At 38.4% G+C, this 23,230-nt stretch overlaps 1 protein-coding gene across 1 annotated transcript in view; it reads right to left on the bottom strand.

Annotated features, from left to right (window-relative positions):
* Positions 1-746: 746 nt before the first annotated feature.
* Positions 747-23,230, bottom strand: part of LOC133652595 (secreted frizzled-related protein 1-like) — a 51,315-nt gene continuing 28,831 nt past the window's right edge. Inside the window, exon 3 of the mRNA XM_062051529.1 lies at positions 747-5,237. Within this exon, the coding sequence (XP_061907513.1) occupies positions 4,912-5,237 (326 nt within the window). The 3' untranslated portion in view covers positions 747-4,911. The remainder of the gene's footprint in view (positions 5,238-23,230) is intronic.

The following is a 23,230-nucleotide window of genomic DNA, read 5'->3' as shown; positions in this document are numbered from 1 at the left end:
CCCCGTAAATTATAGTTTTCTCCTCTTAATTGAAATAACCTAAGAATACAAGCTGGAAGGCTGTTGTTCTTTACTCGAAACATAATTTCCATTGTTTTTAAAAACACAATATCTGAACATTTTAACACTTTAGAACTTATAAATAATGGATTGGTATGTTCATAGTAGCACGCTTTGTGTATTATTCTAATGACCCTTTTTTTAAGTTTAATTATTGGGTCTACGTTTGTTTTATAAACATTTCCCCAAACTTCAACACAATATGTTAAATATGGAAAAATAAAAGAATAATAAAACATAAGCAGACATTTCTTATTCAACATGTTTTACTTTATAAAGAATAGCAATGGATTTGGATATTTTTCCCTTTATATATTCAATATGCGGTTTGCAAAAAAATGTATGATCAATTATTATTCCCAAATTTCATGTAACTAAGACCTTTCTTAAAGAAGGAAAATAATAATAATAACAATACCTGGGATTTATATAGCACTTTTCTAAGTACCCAAAGTCGCTTTACATGTTAAAAACCCATCATTCATTCACACCTGGTGGTGGTAAGCTACTTTCGTAGCCACAGCTACTGGACTGACGGAAGCGTGGCTGCCAATTTGCGCCTTCGGCCCCTCCGACCACCACCTATCATTCATTCACCGGTGTGAGCGGCACCGGGGGCAAGGGTGAAGTGTCCTGCCCAAGAAAACACTGTATTATTAAAAAAGTCAAATGAAACAGAGTTGAGTTTTCCATATTTATGTAAAATGTGTATGTCCACATATGCATTCCAGTCATGACAAACAGATCAGCAACACCAGGCAAAACATTCAACATTTTGCATTTTAAAAACGACAATTACCTTGTGTTCATTTCACCGATTACTGCAAGTACACGGTGAAAGAAAAAGGACAATATTTGGACAGAATGCATGAGTACATGTTGGTAAATACCGCTCTTTAGCTTGCCCAAGAATCACAAATATATTGTTCGGAAACATCTGGCATGGTTCTGAATTCTACTCCCATATAACACTGACATTATTCTTGTTTTAAGCATTTATTCTTTTGTAACACTAATTGCTCTATTTGTTCTTAAATGTACTTTATGCCAATAACAATAGGAGTACGCTTCTACAATGGCTGCAGCATAATATCGGTTTTTATAGCTATAATTTCCGATACCTACAAGCAAAAATGAGCAGACATGTACAGTAAGTGTGAGAAAGCATTTACTAGATGGATGTGGTGCACATTGGGATACATACTTTAAAGGGGAACTGCACTTTATGGGGAATTTTGACGATCGTTCACAATCAGGAGAGACAAGAACACAGGTAATGTTTTTTTTTATGATAAAACATTGCCTTCAAGATGCGGCTAAAGGGAGTCACAGTTGTAGCCTTCAAAGCCCCTAAAACAGGGGTGTCCAAAGTGCGGCCCCAGCTAATTGTTTACCGGCCCGCCACTCATTCTGGAGATGCTATTGCAAAAATAAAAATTAATGTGGTGAAAACTAACGAGAAAAAGTTGCAATGTTGACACAAAAGCTGCCATGCAGGCTGTTTTTTTTCTTTCGTCTTTCTTTATTTTTCTTTTTTTGCCATTGCTCCAAAAAAAATAATAATGCCAAAAAAATCCATGTTATAATGAATTATTTTCAAGGCTCCAATGACTTCAAATATTTCACTTTAAAATGTTTGATGTGGTAAATATTGCATATATTGTGTAGTTGCCATATAAAAACATCAACGTTTTATTTGACAAAAGAGCATAAAACGAACAAAATAACAGTTCAAACGTAAAATGGACAGATATATCTGAAGTTGATCTCCTAACTTAAGTGTTGAAAGTAAATGGAAAAACCTAATAAAAACGTATCACTTTATGAGCGGGGCACCTTTTGGATCCCAAATATATTTAGTGGTATTTTATTTATCTTTTCACTGTGATTACTCAAAAATATTAAAGAATTAAAATCAATGCATTATTGATCTTTTAGGGCTCTAATTACTAAATACTGCATATTTCAGTTTTACTATAAAAAACCAAGTTGTTTTTGCCATAAAAGCCATAAAACTTTTTTTTTTTTTAATTACTTTATATCAACTTGAAGTTGATATAGAGATTTACTGTAAGCGTTAAATTTAAAAAAATTAAAAATTATTTGACTTATTTTTAACATTTTAATGACTGAGACCCTTTATGGTCCCTGGGACCCCTAAAGGTAAAATACATTTTAAAAATCCATATATTTTGTTATAGTTTAAAAAGGAAAAATATCAAAATGGCCCCCAAATGCTTTAATTTTTACGTGTGCGGCCCTCAGTGGAAAAAGTTTGGACACCCCTGCCCTAAAACAAGTTCAAAACCCTCCACCAACGTTTTATTTACACACTCAATTATATATATAATGTAGTAACAGACACGTTCATAACAATATGTAACATGTACAATATTTACTGTATTTTGGTCATTTTAATTTGTAGCCTGACTTCCTTCTCGGGTGCATCCGACCTCCGCCATCCACTGCGTTTCTACTTCCTACAAACAAACACGCGTGTGTTGTAGTCATGCCAGATTTAGTAATAGACAACAAAGACGACTATTTTTGGACAAATGAGGATTCACAAACTTATCTTTTTGAAGCTGAATATACTGAGGACGAACTGCTGCCTATAAAAGCGAGCACAAGAAAGAAGGTGAGACGTTGGAGCAGACGGAAACCCAGAGAGTGAGGTCGGTGCAACATGGTCACGCCGCTAATCTGGGAGTTTTGAGCCAAGGTATTTTGAGCCGAATTATTGGAGTGCTTACCCAAATCAAGTGGAAACGTCCCCGGCCAGCTTGACCAAACGAACAACTGTCCACCGAGTGAGTCACCATACTATTGATCATAACACATGCACCGTACACTACTGTGTAGCTAGCTGTGTACAAACAAAACCTGAAATAATACTTTACAAATACTGTAATATGATTGTTCCTGTTTTTCGGTCAGTACAGAATGGTGTCCCATCGCAGTGGTGTGCATTATAAACTCAAACGTGTTTCGTGTTGTTGAAGAAGCTATCTTATCTCTTGCTGTAGTTAGCTTTTACAGCTAATACCGGAGCATGATGTGGCCTAGTGCCCTGAGATCGGTAGATTGTGAGTTCAAACCCCGGCCGAGTCATACCAAAGACTATAAAAATTGGACCCATTACCTCCCTGCTTGGCACTCAGCATCAAGGGTTGGAATTGGGGGTTAAATCACCAAAAAATGATTCCCGGGCGTGGACGCCGTTGCTGCTCACTGCTCCCCTCACCTCCCAGGCGGTGAGCAAGGGGATGGGTCAAATGCAGAGGACAAATTTCCCCACACCTAGCGTGTGTGTGTGTGTTAGAATAATTATGTATATATTATCACACAACTCTTATGCTTAAGGGCCGTTGCTATAGTTATTATCAATTGTGCTGAAGTGGTATTTTTCTTTGTCTGTGCAAAGCTGGCAATCCAAAAGATTGCAAGCCAGTCTGGAATCAGTGTTTGTGTCCAGGAACGGCCTGCTGACTGGCAAGGCCGAACACCGCCGTGACGCAGACAGAGCAGAGACAAGGCGATATCACCAGCGTCAACACCTTTGCATTTCTTGTATAATCATATATTGTGTCTAACCGGAGCTGTCGAGATTACCCCCTTCCCTCAGCGACAGCTTCAGTGATGTAACAGGGACCTCCCAAATAAATAGAGGAAGCACGTGGGCTAGACTTTAGAACGTAGTTTGGATCTGTAACTAGAATACAGCCCCAAAAAACGCGTCTCCTCAATTGAGCAAAATTGAACCCTGTCCCTGCGTGATTCCTTGCTTCTCGTCTGTTTCAAATATGTCATCAGTGTTTGAACCTGGCAGTGTGACAATCACTGGTACTTTAACTCTAAATGTGTTACTACGCTAGAAAAATAGTTCCTCTGTGTTTGCTCTTACAATAACAATGTTGCTACAGATTGGTTATTATACAGGTTACGTAATGTAAATGAAATATTGTTGACGGTATTTTAATTTTTTTTTTTAGTGATTTAGAGGTAGAAATGATTGTTCCCATTAGCTGCATTGCTACCCACCTAAAACGGGCCGATTTTTATGTTAGAACGTGTTAGAATAATCATGTATATATATTATCACACAACTTTAGTATGCTTAAAGTCCGTTGCTATAGTTATTAGCTATTGTGCTCAGGTTTGACTTTTGTATCTGTGCAGGGATGAAACTTCTTGTCTGAGGGGTGGCCTCAGCCGCAGATATTATCTTTGTTTTAGCCCGCTAACAGCCAAGGACTTCGAGGACCTCAAAGAAGATAAGACGACAGCACGCAGACGAAGCGGAGACAAGGCGAAATCACAAGGCCCCCAGCACATTCCGTCACGTATTGTGCGTCCTGCACCTGCTTTGCATGATATATGTGACCACTCCTTTTAGAGGCGGCCTCGGTGATGTTGACTGTGGAACTCCTGAATAAATAGAGGGACGCGGGAGCTGTGACTAAGTGTGCAGCTCCATGCGTTCTCCTCATTAGCTAAATTGAACTCTGTCTCTGCATGGTTCCTTGCTTCTTGTCTGATTAATAGATGTCATCAGTGTTTGAACCTGACAGAAAGCGAAAAAAAATAAAATAATTTAGTCTTCTTGTCTCTTATAAGTATTATGAACTATTGGCAACATTCCAAAACAAGTGCAGTTCCCCAGTTTAAAAGCTGGTAAAAAAAAGGAAACTTAACTCTTCAATATGTCATCAATCAAGGACAGTTAAAATGATACCTGTGAACACAAAGATGTACTGTATCGCTATAAACAAGACAATAAAAAAGTAAAGTTTGGGCGTTTGTGCAAGTTCATATGCAAGAGGAGACGAGACCAAAGAACGGGAGGTCGTCTTATTTGAAGACATTCTCGAAAGCAGGGCACTTGTGGCTCTTCAGTTTCTTGATGGCCTTTTTGAACTCTTTGCTGGTCTTGTCCCACTTGTGGATGCCCGTGAGCAGGAACTGTTTGTCCACCTTACGGCCCATGATGAGATACTGGTTCCCCAGGTTGTCCAGCTGCTGGCACGGGCAGTCAGCGCCGTTCTTCAAGTACATCACCAGCTTTTTCATGTCCTTCTTCTTCAAGCTTCCCGCCTTCAACATCTTCTTCCTCTTCTGAAATGTCACCTTGCGGTCCATGTTCTCTCGCTTGACCTCCTTGATCTTGGTCTTGAAGGCTGTGAGCAAAGAAACAATATGCACCAGTTAAAAAAAGTATTATTACAATATACATGACCTTCACGTTCTAAGGTATAGATCCCTTAGAATGTATTTTTTTTTCAACAGAATTCATATGCTCTAATAATAAAGGTTGCACGTTAAAATAATCAAAAAAGAAGGGAGAAATTCACTTTCAAAAAAATGATAATGATATTAAGATATGAAAAATGGGACCAAAATGTTTCCTTTAATAAGATACTTTCTGTATTTGTAAGTGAAGCAGCACTATCTATCCTCCATGAAAACATATTTTGCATGATCCCATTCATTGTGTCTTAAAGTCCAAGGCTCAGTGGCCTTGTGGTTAGAGCAGGGGTGTCAAACGTAAGGCCCGTGGGCCGGATCAGGCCCGTGAACAGGTTTTATCCGGCCCGTGGGATGAGTTTACTAAGTATAAAAATGAGCCGAAATTTTTGAATGAAAGAAACTGCTGTTTTAATTGTGTCCACTAGATGTCACAATAGCAATTATTTGTGTCTTTCTAGATTATGCTACATATGTAAAAAAAACACACACGATGTAAGCAAACTACATAAATAACATCCTGTAATTTGATTTTTATATTATTTTTTTTATAATAATAATAATAATAGATTTTATTTGTAAAAAGCACTTTACATTGAGTAAACAACCTCAAAGTGCTACAGTGTATTAAAAAAATAAAATAAAATAAATAAATAAATTAGAAAAATAAAAAGATAATAAAAAAAATAAAAACTAGAACAGCCAAATAGCTAAAAATAGTATGCATATATCTAAAAAAAAAAAAAAAGAAGGGTTTTAAGCCTTTTTTAAAAGCATCCACAGTCTGTGGTGCCCTCAGGTGGTCAGGGAGAGCGTTCCACAGACTGGGAGCAGCGGAGCAGAAAGCCCGGTCTCCCATTGTTCACTGAAGTTGTCTTTATATTTAAGTTATCGGGCCGGGATTTTACCGTTCCGGCCCACTTGGGAGTAGATTTTTCTCCATGTGGCCCCCCATCTAAAATGAGTTTGACACCCCTGGGTTAGAGTGTCCGCCCTGAGATTGGTAAATCGTGAGTTCAAACCTCGGCCGAGTCATACCAAAGATTATTAAAAATGGGAACCGTCACCTCCCTGCTTGGCATTCAGCATCAAGGGTTGGAATTGGGGGTTAAATCACCAAAAATGATTCCCGGGCGTGGCCACCGCTGCTGCTCACTGCTCCCCTCACCTCCCAGGAGGTGATCAAGGGTGATGGGTCAAATGCAGAGGACAAATTTCCCCACACCCAGTGTGTGCGTGTTAGAATAATTATGTATATATTATCACACAACTCTTATGCTTAAGGGCCGTTGCTATAGTTATTATTAATTGTGCTGAAGTGGTATTTTTCTTTGTCTGTGCAAAGCTGGCAATCCAAAAGATTGCAAGCCAGTCTGGTATCAGTGTCTGTGTCCAGGAACGGCCTGCTGACTGCCAAGGCCGAACACCGCCGTGACGCAGACAGAGCAGAGACGAGGCGATATCACCAGCGTCAACACATTTGCATTTCTTGTATAATCATATATTGTGTCTAACTGGAGTTGTCGAGATTACCCCCTTCCCTCAGCGACAGCTTCAGTGATGTAACAGGGACCTCCCAAATAAATAGAGGCTGCTTGGCACTCAGCATCAAGGGTTGGAATTGGGGGTTAAATCACCAAAAATGATTCCCGGGCGCGGCCACCGCTGCTGCTCACTGTTAATAATAATTAATTTCATCAATCATTGGTACTTTAACTTTATTTTGATAAGTATTTGATCTTGGATAAATTACCCTAAATATTGGCAGACGCATCCATTCACTTATTTCATTTATCCATCCATTTTCTACCGCTTGTCCCTTTCGGGGTGGCGGGGGGTGTTGGAGCCTATTAATCAATCAATGTTTATTTATATAACCCTGAATCACAAGTGTCTCAAAGGGCTGCACAAGCCACAACGACATCCTCGGTTCAGAGCCCACATAAGGGCAAGGAAAAACTCAACCCACGTCGATGTGAATGACTATGAGAAACCTTGGAGAGGACCGCAGACCCCCCCCCCCCAGACCCCCCTCTAGGGGAAAGTGGAAACTAGAAACTGCTTTGGTACACCAGCCTTAAGTATTTCCATGCCTATCTCAGCTGAGTTCGGGCGGAAGGCAGGGTACACCCTGGACAACTCGCCACCTCATCGCAGGGCTTATTTCATTTAATTTCTTTCAAAACGATGTTGCATCTGACAAAAAAAACAACAACAAATACTAGTTTCCTGGATAGATGGAAATGTTGTGTTCAGCACAAACCCGTTCAAGATTGGATAAACAAACAGTGTACAGGGAACAGAGCAGGAATGCTGATGGGTCGCCACTACGGCGCCCCATAAACGGTAGGAAAAAGGTCGACGCTGGGGTAGGATGAGTAAACAAAAAAAGTCGATCTCAGACTGGGCTCCTGATGGATTACAACATACAACTGGAGACTTGCAACGACCCCGTAGCTGCCAGCCACTACGGACGCTGCTTCGTCCGTCATACCACGTGTGGTGAAGCATGGGATGGGGGGTATGTGTGGATGCAGAGCCTGCAGAGTGTTTCTGTTCCGCGACATGAGGGTTTCATGAGAGACAGGAAATTCGTTTGTTGTGTCTTCACTGCACTGTCCTCCGGGAGAGTCTCAAAGCCAGGGAAACCATCCAAATTAGAATGTTTGTGTTTGCCAGCAAAAATTTAAAAAATCCCTTTCACTCTTAATTGTCTATTTCTGGTCCTCAAATTCATCCTGCAGGGCAGACAGTCCGATGTTGCCCAAAATCAGAAGCGTGTCCACAATTCTGTCCGCATCCTCTAATCATTTGTGACAGCTTTGAACGGCTGCCAGCATCTTCCGATTTGTCGACAAACCAGAGCAACGCTTACTCCAATCAGCAGAAGTCCTGTTGTCATCATTCCAAATACCTTAGGTAGATATCTTCACGTCCTCCACTGAAAGGGTTGCCAGGCACACTCCTCTTCTCCCAAGAGTCCGTGGTGTGTCCAGCAACAAACGCTCCGTCAAGACCGGCAGGTTCCCCCAAACCCGAGATCTTGTCAAGTTTGTTGAGAGGCCAATCAATCAAATCCATTGTTTATATTTTAGAGAGCAACAAGACAGTTGAGACAAAACAACGAAGCAAGCAGGGGAGATAAGGGAGAAGAAAAGGGAGTCTCAGCCCTCGATGAGTGCTAGAGAGAAAGTTGTTGTTTTACAAATGCTATGTTTATTATAAATATAGTTTTACGAAAAACCGCTGGCTTCCACCGGTTAAACATTCTAGAGACATGCATCTACTAACTTGATCACCCACATGTCTCCCGGTGTGGCATTGGAGGACCTCAGCTTACAGCTGCTCTTTTCTCTATTTTAGAGTCCGTAAAAAATGTATCTGCAAATATTATTTTAGCGATATTATGCCAGTAGATGTTTTCGTCAAGAAAAGGGGTCAAACGTGTGGCGACTCAAGCACTTTCAATGTTTGAGAGGAATAGGTATTTTGTCTTTTGTTTATGAACAAAAATATAAACGCAACCCTTTTTTTTCGCTCCAATTTTTCATGAGTTGAACTCAAAGATCTAAATTGTTCACTATGTACACAAAATACCTATTCCTCTCAAACGTGTGAGCGTTCCTTCTTTGCCGAGATAATCCATCCCACCTCACAGGTGTGGCATATCAAGAAGATGATTAAACAGCATGATTATTGCACTGTTGTGTCTTAGGCTGCCCCACGATAAAAGGCCACACCGAAATGTACAGTTTTATCACACAGCACAATACTACAGATGTCCGTGAATTGAATGTTCATTTCTCTACCATAAGGCGTTTCAGAGAATTTGGCAGTACATCCAACCGGCCTCACAACTGCGGACTATGTATAACCACACCAAATAAGGAAAATCTGCTAAAACCTAAGCCTAACATTGAACCAGCAGTTATCATTAACTGAATGGGGCATAGAAAATGAAGCAGTGTTTCTGTAGACTATTCAATGTCATTGGTGTTTGCAAACGTTGTTTACTTGTTTCTTTGTATCATCATCATTCATGTATACATCATTCCTTACAAGAAATAACATTCATTATTATTGTTTACTTGTTTGTTTGTATCATAATTCACGCATACATCATGTTCATTAAAACGACAACCTCCCGGCATGATAGACCGATACACCACTGTCCTCTTGGGGGCGACACAGAGCCTCTGGCATGACAACAACCTAATGTAAGGGCTCGTGCAAAGCCAACAGATCGAGCGTGTAGCTTATATTTTTAAGGAAACTTCTTTAATTTGTTTCCATTTTATAATCAGCCTATTGAGTCAGACTGCCGAGAAATATGATGAACATTTCCAAGCATTTACACGCACTCCACCCAGAATTCAAGCATTTTTCAAACCTTGAAAACACAACATTAAAATACAGGCATTGTCAAGGTTTTTAAGCACCCGTACGAACCCTGTATATTCAGTCACATGTGACATGGCGTACTATATTCAGTCACATGGCTGACATCAATTCTGGATCAACCATGAAGTCCTATTGACTTGTGACAGACAATACAAACAGCCTGGTTACTTTTAAACTTAGAATATTATCATTATTTTAAAATAGAGATGGTCAATTAGTGTTGCAGGACAAATGAGATTGTTGATGAAGAAGTGTGAGTATTAGTAGTGCACATGGTAAGGATTAGGACTCTTATCCTCTGTCACAATCTCTCTGCCAGGCTTAGTGTTCAAACCTTCGTTAGGGATAAAATGAGGTCCGGCCCACCCCTGAACACCTTTGTGGAGAGAAATACTTTGTTCTGGTAATCCTTGGACGTTCTAAACTTTATTTGCACTGCGCTGCTTGATGCTTTCATCTTTTGAGCAAATAAAAAGCTTGTTTTAGCACAGGATACACCTTTTATAGCAGACCTGGGCAAAATACGGTCCGCGGGCCACATGCGGCCCGTTAAAGATTTTCAATCGGCCCTCGGACGTTCTACATCATTTTTTTTAAACCTTTAACATCAAAAGTGTATTTTCCATTATGATGTGCAGTGCTGTTTTCAAATGACCGCAAGACTTGAACTATAAAAAGTATTTCAATGGTTGAAATCTGCACTTTTGAGAGTTATAGGAGTTATTACGGTCATCTAGGTCAGTGTTTTCAACCACTGTGCCTTTAACCTATTTGGGTTAAAAATATTGTTTGCAAACCAGTAATTATAGTCTGCAAATGATGTGTTGTTGTTGAGTGTCGGTGCTGTCTAGAGCTCGGCAGAGTAACCATGTAATACTCTTCCATATCAGTAGGTGGCACCCGGTAGCTAATTGCTTTGTAGATGTCGGAAACAGCGGGAGGCAGCGTGCAGGTAAAATAGGTGTCTAATGCTTAAACCAAAAATAAACAAAAGGTGAGTGCCGCTGAGAAAAGGCACTGAAGCTTAGGGAAGGCTACGCAGAACGAAACTAAAACTGAACTGGCTACAAAGTAAACAAAAACAGAATGCTGGACGACAGCAAAGACTTACTGTGGAGCAAAGACGGCGTCCACAATGTACATCCGAACATGACATGACAGTCAACAATGTCCCCACAAAGAAGGATAAAAACAACTGAACTATTCTTGATTGCTAAAACAAAGTAGAAGCGGAAAATATTGCTCAAAGGAAGACATGAAACTGCTACAGGAAAGTACCAAAAAAAGAGAAAAAGCCCCATACAACACATATGGAAAATGGGAGGACTTTTTTGACTGCCCGTTGCCGTGGGATGCAATATTCAAATTAATCTACAAAACCCCTATCGATGTGCAAAATCATTATTTTCAAATTAAAATTATTTATAACTTCCTACCCACGGGAAAAATGTTAAAAATATGGAATATGACAGAGTCAGATGATTGCCGATTTTGTTGTCAGGAGCCTGAATCCACCCTGCATTTGTTTTGGTACTGTCATATTGTGTCTTCGTTTTGGGTGGAAGTTGAAAAAATGTGTTTAAAGATTGGTTTGTTTATGAAGCTTGATGTGGTTTCTGTTATTTTAGGAGAGTTCATTGACAGTCATGATTTAGTCCATTTAATTATAGTACTCGGTAAAAGGTTTATTTTTAAGGCCAAAAACAGATATTCACTTAGTATTTCTTTCTTTAAAACATTTATTCAGTATTTTTTTAACTTTACAAAAATTATATGGTTGAAAACGATAATGATGCCAAAAAACAAAAAAAAAAGATGGGAAGTCCTCAAAGGCTTATTTTGAAAATGTAATTTTGTTTATATATGATATGCAATCTGTTGTTGCATTCCCTATTTTAAGTGTACATAAATAAAGGTGTGTGTTGCTGAGTTTGACTTGGATGTGATCTGTGTATCTGAACTGGACCTGGTTTTAAGAACCCTTTTGAACAATCTGATTCTCATTGACAACCCGGTCTGGTGAAGTTAAGGTCCTTTGTTTGTTTTGTTTGAAAGTAAAGCAATATAAAAACAATTACATAAAAGATAGTAATTAATGAAAATGTTAATGGACCAGCACCACACACAATCATGTGTGCTCTAAAGACTGTATCCCTTGCAGACTGTATTATTCTATATTGTAGGAACCAGAAGATTTATTTTTTTTTAATAGCAGAAAGAGACAGCCCCTTTTGTGTAAATGAGTGTGGATGAGTGTGAATGGGGGAGGGAGGGTTTTCTTGGGTTGATGCACTAATGGTAAGTGTATCTTGTGTCTTTTTTTATGTTGTTTAAAATAATTTTAAAAAATAAAAAATAAACTCCCGGTATTCAGCCGGAGCAGGAGGCCACGCCCCCAAAAACTGACAACTAAGTAGGCTAAATAACTTTAAATTTTAATACATGCTCGGATAAGGCCAGTATCGGCCAGTATCGGATGGGAAGTACAAAAACAACATCGGTATCGGATCGGAAGTGCAAAAACCTGGATCGGGACATCCCTAGTTGTTAATATTCAGTGTTTTATTGTTCATACTTAATATTGTAAATCCCACTTTCTTTATTTTTTATGTACATTTCGGGTGTTCCATTCAGTAAAAAACTGTAAAATTCCATTCTGTTTTTTTGAGGTGGTCTGTCATAGGGTTTTTAGAACTCTATCGGACATTGTGACTTTTGGTATTAGTGTTCCTGAAAAAAAAAAGGGACCCAAACACACATACTAGGGATGTGGGGAAAAATCGATTCGAATTCAAATCGCCATTCTCACGTTGTACCATTCAGTATCGATTCTCATTTTTCAAAAATCTATTTTATTCATTTATTTATTTATTTATTTATTTATTTATTTTATTTTTTTATTAATCAATCCAACAAAACAATAGACCGCAATACCATAACAATGCAATCCATTTCCAAAACCAAACCCGACCCAGCAACACTCAGAACTGCAATAAACAGAGCAATTGAGAGGAGACACAAACACGACAAAGAACAATCCAAAAGTAGTGAAACAAAAATGAATATTATCAACAACAGTATCAATATTAGTAACAATTTCAACATAGCAGTGATTAAAAATCCCTCATTGACATTATCATTAGACATTTATAAAAAAAAAATTAAACAATAGTGTCACAGTGGCTTACACTTGCATCGCATCTCATAAGCTTGACAACACACTGTGTCCAATATTTTCACAAAGATAAAATAAGTCATATCTTTGGTTCATTTAATAGTTAAAACAAATGTACATTATTGCAATCAGTTGATAAAACATTGTCATTTACAATTATAAAAGCTTTTTTTACAAAAATCTACCGGTACTACTCCGCTTGCATGTCAGCAGACTGGGGTAGATCCTGCTGAAATCCTATGTACTGAATGAATAGCGAATTGTTTTGAATCGTAAAAATATCGTTTGTGAATCGAGAATCGCGTTGAATCCGAAAAAATCGATTTATAATCGAATCGTGACCCCAAGAATCGATATTGAATCGAATCGTGGGACACCCAAAGATTCGCAGCCCTAACACATACTGTACAGCAGATTTTTACAGCTAAATGTGTATACTGTAATTTCCGGACTATAAGCCGCTACTTTTTCCCCTCGTTCTGGTCCCTGCGGCTTATACAAGGGTGCGGCTTATTTGCGGCCTGTTCTTCTCCGACACCGACGAAGAGGATTTCGGTGGTTTTAGTACGCAGGAGGAAGACGATGACACAATGATTAAAGACTGACTTTTCATATACCGGTAGGCTGGTTATTTTGATAACGTACAGGCGAGCACTTTGTATTACTTTGCACCCTTGTATTATTTGTACTCTGCACGAATGCTGTTCGCCATGTCAAAGATGTGAAAGTTTGATTGAATGATTGAAAGATTTATTGTTAATAAATGGGACGATTTGCGTTCCCAAACAGTCATCTCTGTCCCGACAATCCCCTCCGTGGTAGCAGGAACCCCTATATGCTACGGTAATTACACATCAAAACCCTGCGGCTTATAGTCGGGTGCGGCTTATATATGGAGCAATCTGTATTTTCCCCTAAATTTAGCTGGTGTGGCTTATAGTCAGGTGCGGCTTATAGTCCGGAAATTACGGTATATCATTTATACCAGGGGTGTCAAACTCATTTTAGATCTGGGGCCACATGGAGAAAAATCTACTCCCAAGTGGGCCGGAATGGTAAAATCACGGCACAATAACTTAAAAATAAAGACAACTTCAGATTGTTTTCTTGTTTAAAAATAGAACAAGCACATTCTGAAAATGTGCAAATCATAATGTTGTTGTTGTTTTTTTTACACTTACATGTTGCGGTTAATAGTATTCTATCTTTATTTGTCGTTATTTATACTTTCTGAATAAATTATGTGATAATGTTCATCAGTCAACTCATTGGTGTTAATTTGCAATCTATGAAGATAAAAAAAAATAGTATCAAAATCCAATTACAGGATGTTATTCATGTAGTTTGCTCATTTTCCTCCAATGATGTACTAACATCATGTGGTTTATTTTTTTCGTACATATGTAGCATCATCTACAAATTTACAAATAATTGCTATTGCGACATCTAGTGGTACACATTTAGAAAAGCAGTTTTTTTCATTCAAAAATTTCGGCTCATTTTTATAATTAGCAAACTCATCCCGCGGGCCGGATAAAACCTGTCCGCGGGCCTGATCCGGCCCTCGGGCCGTACGTTTGACACCCCTGATTTATACACACATACACATTGGCCCCTCCAGACACATTTTTTTTCTCTCAATGTGGCCCCCCAAGTCCAAATATTTGCCCAGCTCTGGTTTATAGGCCCAAACACAGAAGCCCTTTTCACACAGTCACATTCACTTTTGTTTATTGTATCCCTTTTAATTGAAATGTAATCATTCTAATCAGACATAAGGGAAAGAAGAAAAAAAAACATATTTTTAATGGGTAAAAGTGACCTTGGTAGTAGTTTACTGAATGTTGGCGTTCTTAAATTTGGGGGTGGTTTCTATTTTACCTTTTTTTTCCGCCTATAAAATGAACAGACATGAAACAGATATCACATGACTGACTTTCTTCATCTGACCTGGAGCTAGGGCGGCCATAAAGCCAAAAACGTGTGCTGTTTGCCATTCAAAGGAAGAGCAAAAGGCGTACGTGATCACTCCTGTTTCACTAGAACAGCCAGTGGAAGTTTGGCAAAGACAACAAAGTCAAGTGTCCAAAGCAGAGGAGTTATTTCGTTGAAGGGTGTTGGGGAGTTTTCGGGGCAATTAAGTTCCACAAAACCGTGGAGCGTGGAGAGATAAATTGCGATGGGAACAAAGTCTGGAGCGGGACGAGCTGTAAATCTGTTTCCAGTAAATTGGATTTGTGTTTGAAAAAAAGGATAATTGTCAGGATCCCAGAGACATTCACGGTATTAAGCAGATGTTTATTCTGATCTACCGACTTCCGAGCAATAGTACAATACTTCAACCACCTTTAATCCAGACTTGCCTCGCCTTAGCAGAGAGTTGGTGATAATAAAAAAAAAGTGTGAAGTAGTAAGAAAAGAGTTAATTTCAAAGTATAAAAACTCTCTAAAACAATATTGTGTAAATAAATACAACACACTTCAAATCTTGTGGCTTCACTACATTACAGATTTTTTAATAAATACACTTTTCCAACAGTGTATTCTACATCAGTGGTTCCCAATCGGTCCGTGGATTGATCGGTACCGGGCCGCACAAGAAATTAAAAAAAATAAAATAAATAAAATAAAATAAAATAAAATAAAATAAAATAAAATAAAATAAAATAAAATAAAATATTAAATCAACACCAAAAACACAAGATACACTTACAATTAGTGCACCCACCCAAAAAACCTCCCTCCCCCATTCACACTCATTCGCACAAAAGGGTTGTTTCTTTCTGTTATTAATATTTCTGGTTCCTACATTACCGTATTTTTCGGACTATAAGTCGCAGTTTTTTTTCATAGTTTGGCCGGGGGTGCGACTTATACTCAGGAGCGACTTATGTGTGAAATTATTAACACATTAGCGTAAAATATCGAATAGTATTATTTAGCTCATTCACGTAAGAGACTAGACGTATAAGATTTCATGGGATTTAGCGATTAGGAGTGACAGATTGTTTGGTAAACGTATAGCATGTTGCAACAATTAATCGATTAAATAGATTAAAATCGGTTATTAAAATAGTTGCCGATTAATTTAGTCATCGATTCGTTGCATGCGCAGATTTTTTATTTTTATTTTTTAAATAAACCTTTATTTATAAACGCAACATTTACAAACAGCTGAGAAGCAATAATCAAAATAAGAATGGTGCCAGTATGCTGTTTTTTTTTCCAATAAAATACTGGATAGGATAGAAATGTAGTTTGTCTCTTTTATCCGATTATTAATCGATTAATCGAAGTAATAATCGACAGATTGATCGATTATCAAATTAATCGTTAGTTGCAGCCCTATCTATATGTTATAGTTATTTGATTGACTCTTACCATAATATGTTACGTTAACATACCAGGCACGTTCTCAGTTGGTTATTTATGCCTCATATAACGTACACTTATTCAGCCTGTTGTTCACTATTCTTTATTTATTTTAAATTGCCTTTCAAATGTCTATTCTTGGTGTTGGCTTTTATCAAATAAATTTCCCCAAAAAATGCGACTTATACTCCAGTTCAACTTATATATGTTTTTTTCCTTCTTTATTATGCATTTTCGGCCGCTGCGACTTATACTCCGAAAAATACGGTATATATCAATATAGATCAATACAGTCTAAAGGGATACAGTCCGTAAGCACACATGAGTGTATTTTTTTATGACAAAAAAATTAATTAAAAATTAAAAAAAATAGCCCCCCCCCCCACCCCCACCCCCCCCCCCCCCCCCACCCCCACCCCCACCCCCCGCGATATATCGAGTATATTCGATATATCGCCCAGCCCTAAGTTACACTAAACTCTATCTTCACCGCGACAAACTCAAGTTAACTTTTACCAGAACAACTTTTTCATGGACTTGATCTTCAACTCCTGCCTCATCAATAACGACTCTCTACATTGGTGAGTCTTTGACACGAGATATATCAAACAAAGAGCTGGACTTCAGGCTAACAAAACTGCTCTAAACTAAGGAGATGAATTATTTGAATGCACTTTATCTTTGACATCAATACCACAGCTGTGGCTTGAGCGAGGTGGAATAACAACATAGACACGCAAAGCTAACACAAAACAAACACAGATAATTGTGTGGCTGTGACTGTCCAATTGACCCACTTTTTACACAACAATTTATGCTCGTGCTTTGAGCACTCAAAGCCCAGTTCTGCCTTTGAGGAATTACGCAGGATCTGACAAAGTCCTTCCACGTGGTGGCCATGCTTTAGAAGCCAGGCTAAGGCCATAGCAATCATGCTTGGAGTGTTCTCTGATCTAAGTACACTGCAAAAACTGAATTCTAAGTAGGATTAAATATCTCAAATAAGGGTGATATTTGCTTATTTTCTGTCTGATAAGATCACTCTTTTCACTAAGCAGATTTTATGTTAGAGTGTTTTACTTGTTTTAAGGGTGTTGGTCCTAAATTATCTTAGTAAGATATTACAGCTTGTTGCTGAGATTTGATGACCTATATTGAGTAAAACATGCTTGAAACTAGAATATCAAGTGTTGCAAAGCTGTGTCATCAACACTCACAAGTATAAAACTACTTTTTTAAAGTAATCATTTCCTATTTCAAGCATGAAAATAAAAATCCTGATTTTGACACAATTGTGTCTCACATTAAAACAGATGACAGCCAAATGGAATTTGTTGTTTTATTTTCAATGAAACAATAGAACATACATACTCATATAGTAGTGCAGTTGTTATTAGTGAGAATATACTTATTTTAAGGTATTTTTGGGTTCATTGAGGTTAGCTAATTTTACTTGTTTTGGAAAGTCTTGACAAGCCAAATGTTCTTGTTCTATTGGCAGATAATTTTGCTTAGTTCAAATAAAATACCCCTAATTTTTGTATTTTTTTTCCTTCTATTTGAACACTGACTTTTTGCAGTGTAAACTTGGAGGAAAGATTAGGCAGGAGAAGCTGACCTGAAATTATTGGAATAAATAATAGAAATAATTATGTTTTTTTTATAGTGAATACACCACTACCACAAAGTAATGAGTGTGTGCTTAATGTATGTAATAGTATCATTTCACTAGTAAAAGTCTCGGTAACACTTTAGTATGGGGAACATACTAACAAAGACTTAATTTAGTTATTTGGACCCTAAGGGAACATATTAGGGTTAGGGTTGGTGTTACTAATTAGCAATAATTATGAGGTTATTGAGGAAAGACTCTTAGTTAATAGCTTACTGGTTGTATAATAAGGCCATGCAGAACAAGGCATTAATAAGTACTTAAAGGCCTACTGAAAGCCACTACTACCGACCACGCAGTCTGATAGTTTATATATCAATGATGAAATCTTAACATTGCAACACATGCCAATACGGCCGGGTTAACTTATAAAGTGCAATTTTAAATTTACCGCTAAACTTCCGGTTGAAAACGTCTATGTATGATGACGTATGCGCGTGACGTCAATCATTGAAACGGAAGTATTCGGACACATTGTATCCAATACAAAAAGCTCGGTTTTCATCGCAAAATTCCACAGTATTCTGGACATCTGTGTTGGTGAATCTTATGCAATTTGTTTAATGAACAATGAAGACTGCAAAGAAGAAAGCTGTAGGTGGGATCGGTGTATTAGCAGCTGGCTGCAGCAACACAACCAGGAGGACTTTGACTTGGCTAGCAGACGCGCTATCCGACGCTAGCCGCCGACCGCATCGATGATCGGGTGAAGTCCTTCGTCGCTCCGTCGATCGCTGGAACGCAGGTGAGCAGGGGTGTTGATGAGCAGATGAGGGCTGGCTGGCGTAGGTGGATAGCTAATGTTTTTAGCATAGCTCTGTGAGGTCCCATAGCTAAGTTAGCTTCAATGGCGTCGTTAGCAACAGCATTGTTAAGCTTCACCAGGCTGGAAAGCATTAACCGTGTATTTACATGTCCCTGGTTTAATAGTATTGTTGATTTTCTGTCTATCCTTCCAGTCAGGGGTTTATTTCTTTTGTTTCTATCTGCCGTTAAGTCCGATGCTATCACGTTAGCTCCGTAGCTAAAGTGCTTCGCCGATGTATTGTCGTGGAGATAAAAGTCACTGTGAATGTCCATTTCACGTTCTCGACTCTCATTTTCAAGAGGATATAGTATCCGAGGTGGTTTAAAATACAAATCCGTGATCCACAATAGAAAAAGGAGAAAGTGTGGAATCCAATAAAAGATACGTCCTGCACTGCACTCTAGTCTTTCACTCTCACGTTCCTCATCCACAAATCTTTCATCCTCGCTCAAATTAATGGGGTAATCGTCGCTTTCTCGGTCCGAATCGCTCTCGCTGCTGGTGTAAACAATGAGGAAATGTGAGGAGCCCTTCAACCTGTGACGTCACGCTACTTCCGGTAGGGGCAAGGCTTTTTTTATCAGCGACCAAAAGTTGCGAACTTTATCGTCGATGTTCTCTACTAAATCCTTTCAGCAAAAATATGGCAATATCGCGAAATGATCAAGTATGACACATAGAATGGATCTGCTATCCCCGTTTAAATAAAACAAATTCATTTTAGTAGGCCTTTAATAATGACTAGTTAAGAGTCAATATGTTACTAATTTGCATGTTAATAGGCAACTAATTAATGTTGGATATGTTCCCCATACTAAAGTGTTACCGACTTAATTTAGAGTTATTTGGACACTAGGGTAACATATACTGTAAGGGTTAGGGTTAGGGTTACTAATAAGCAATAATTGTGAGGTTATTGAGGGAAGACTCTTAGTTAATGGCTTACTGGTTGTATAATAAGGCCATGCAGAATAAGGCATTAATAAGTACTTAATAGTAACTAATTAAGAGCCAATATGTTACTAATTTGCATGTTAATAAGCAACTAATTAATGGTGAATATGTTCCCCATACTAAAGTGTTACCAAAATCTCATATTAATGTTTAAGGTCGTTATTGATATTTCATTAAAAAAACGCGGAAGTGATATTATGACACAAAAATGTTCGATTTTTCACGGAATATTCCCATGGCTGCTGTGGTCAGATGCAGAGTGGAGCGAGATGGGGATAGTGGTCACATTGTTTCAGTCAAATCTCTTGTTGTTTGAAGACGGAGCCACTTTGGGAGGACTTTTTACTAAATGATGTCTTCACACCTCTAAAGGCTGAAACAGTCAAATAAAATTAAAAAAAACTAGCAGGTTCAGTGAAAACGTTTCCGTGCATATAAGGCCTGAGTGCTTAAACTGTGGTCAAACCACATGGAGACGTGCCTGGCATTGAGCAGGAAAGCATTTATGTGGTTTTAAAGCATTGAGGAGATACAATTTAAAATGAACCTCTATAAATGAGAACAGACTTTGAACAAATTCCCCAGTCGGTAAGGTTTTTAGCGGACAGTAAAGCAATTTCAATTGATCAAAGCAGTGTTTTATATACATTCATTTATTTGTGTTGGGCCACAATAAATGTAGATAAACACATTTTAGTGGGATCGTGTCATAGGGCTGCACCATTATGGCCAAAATAATAATCACGATTATACACTAGGGATGTAACAATACCAATATTTTGGTACCGGTACTAAAATTATTCCGATACTTTTCGGTACTTTTCTAAATAAAGGGGACCACAAAAAAATTGCATTATTGGCTTTATTTTAACAAAAAAATCATAGGGTACATTAAACATATGTTTCTTATTGCAGTTAAGTCCTTAAATAAAATAGTGAACATACGAGACAACTTGTATTTTAGTAGTAAGTAAACAAACAAAGGCTCCTAATTTAGTCTGCTGACGTATGCAACAACATATTGTCTTATTTATTATTATATTATTTTGTCTACATTATTAAGGACAAGTGGTAGGAAATGAATTATTAATCTACTTGTTCATTTACTGTTGATATCTGCTTACTTTCTCTTTAACATGTTCTATCTACACTTCTGTTAAAATGTAATAATCACTTATTCTTCTCTTGTTTGATACTTTACATTAGTTTTGGATGATACCACAAGTTTGGGTATCAATCCGATACATTGGTCATATTCAAAGTCCTCATGTGTCCAGGGACATATTTCCTGAGTTCATAAACATAATATACATTTTTTTTAAACAAAAGAAGATGTTGTTGTTATGATCCGTTGCCCGGATCATGTTCTGTTTGTTTTGGACTCCCTCGGTTCCTGTTTTGTGCACCCTTGAGTTTGTTTTCTGTTACCACGGGTGCCGATTGGTTGCAGCTGCCTTTGATTAGTGTCTGGGATGCTCACCTGCTGCCAGGGACTAATCAGAGTGCTATTTATTTCCCGTTTCTTTCCACACTCAGTCTGGCTTCCTAGTTTGCTACTCGCAACAGGTAACGACCGGTTAGTTTTTTGATTCCTCTTGATATGCTAGTTTCCACACTAGGCTCTATAGTTTTTTGATTCCTGTCTTATATATAGACTCTTAGTTAATGGCTTACTGGTTGTATAATAAGGCCATGCAGAACAAGGCATTAATATGTACTTAATAATGACTAATTAAGTGCCAATATGTTACTAATTTGCATGTTAATAAGCAATTAATTAATGGTGGATATGTTCCCCATACTAAAGTGTTACCGACTTAATTTAGAGTTATTTGGACACTAGGGGAACATTTCAGGGTTAGGGTTAGGGTTAGGGTTACTAATAAGCAATAATTCTGAGGATATTGAGGGAAGACTCTTAGTTAATGGCTTACTGGTTGTATAATAAGACCATGCAAGAATAAGGCATTGATAAGTACTTAATAATGACTAATTAAGAGTCAATAAGAGTCTAGCTTCCACGCTAGACTTAACTTGGCTCTGTCTTCCAGTGTTATGTGCACACTTTGTTTTTTTTCCTGCCTGATTTATTGTTATCATAAATCATTTTCCTACCTGCACGCTGTGTCCGAAGTCCGTCTGCATCTTGGGGAAAACGACCCCCGCGTCAAAAAATGTTGACGTTATCATAGTGTGTAAGTCACTTCCTAGCGATCCAACTGACAGACACGGCACCGGAGCCAAGCGTGCAGGTTTAACAAGGTTTTAAAGGCCTACTGAAATGACATTTTTTTATTCAAACGGGATAGCAGATCCATTCTATGTGTCATACTTGATCATTTCGCGATATTGCCATATTTTTGCTGAAAGGATTTAGTAGAGAACGACGACGATAAAGATCGCAACTTTTGGTATCTGATTAAAAAAAAGCCTTGCCTATACCGGAAGTAGCGTGACGACACCGGGGGAAGGACTGCTCATATTTTCCTATTGTTTACACCAGCAGCGAGAGAGATTCGGACCGAGAAAGCGACGATTACCCCATTAATTTGAGCAAGGATGAAAGATTTGTGGATGAGGAACGTTAGAGTGAAGGACTAGATGCAGTGCAAGACATATCTTTTTTCGCTCTGACCGTAACTTAGGTACAAAGGCTCATTGGATTCCACACTTTCTCCTTTTTCTATTGTGGATCACGGATTTGTATTTTAAACCACCTCGGATACTATATCCTCTTGAAAATGAGAGTCGAGAACGCGAAATGGACATTCACAGTGACTTTTATCTCCACGACAATACATCAACCAAACACTTTAGCTACGGAGCTAACGTGATAGCATCGTGGTTAACTGCATATAGAAACAAAATAAATAAATCCCTGACTGTTAAACCAGGGACATGTAAATACAGGGTTAATGCTTTCCAGCTTGGCGAAGGTTAACAATGCTGTTGCTAACGACGCCATTGAAGCTAACTTAGCAACCGGACCTCACAGAGCTATGCTAAAAACATTAGCTCTGCACCTACGCCAGCCAGCCCTCATCTGCTCATCAACACCCGTGCTCACCTGCGTTCCAGCGATCGACGGTGCGACGAAGGACTTCACCCGATCACAGATGCGGTCGGCGAGACGGAGGAAGTTAAGGTGAGTTCGGCGGCTAACGCGTCTGCTATCCATCTCTGTCTTCCTGGTTGTGTTGCTGTAGTCCGCCGCTAATACACCGATCCCACCTACAACTTTCTTCTTTGCAGTCTCCATTGTTCATTAAACAAATTGCAAAAGATTCACCAACACAGATGTCCAGAATACTGTGGAATTTTTAAATGAAAACAGAGCTTTTTTGTATTGTATTCCACGGGGTACCAATACTTCCGCATCAACTGATTCCGTCACGCGCATACATCATCATATCTAGACGTTTTCAACCGGAAGTGTGGCTGGAAATTTAAAATTGCACTTTATAAGTTAACCCGGCCGTATTGGCATGTGTTGCAATGTTAAGATTTCCTCATTGATATATAAACTATCAGACTGCATGGTCGG

Source organism: Entelurus aequoreus, linkage group LG06, assembly GCF_033978785.1.
Source record: "Entelurus aequoreus isolate RoL-2023_Sb linkage group LG06, RoL_Eaeq_v1.1, whole genome shotgun sequence".
Taxonomy (NCBI): Eukaryota; Metazoa; Chordata; class Actinopteri; order Syngnathiformes; family Syngnathidae; genus Entelurus; species Entelurus aequoreus.
Note: the sequence above shows the minus strand (reverse complement) of the source record. Positions and strands in the feature narration are given on the sequence as shown.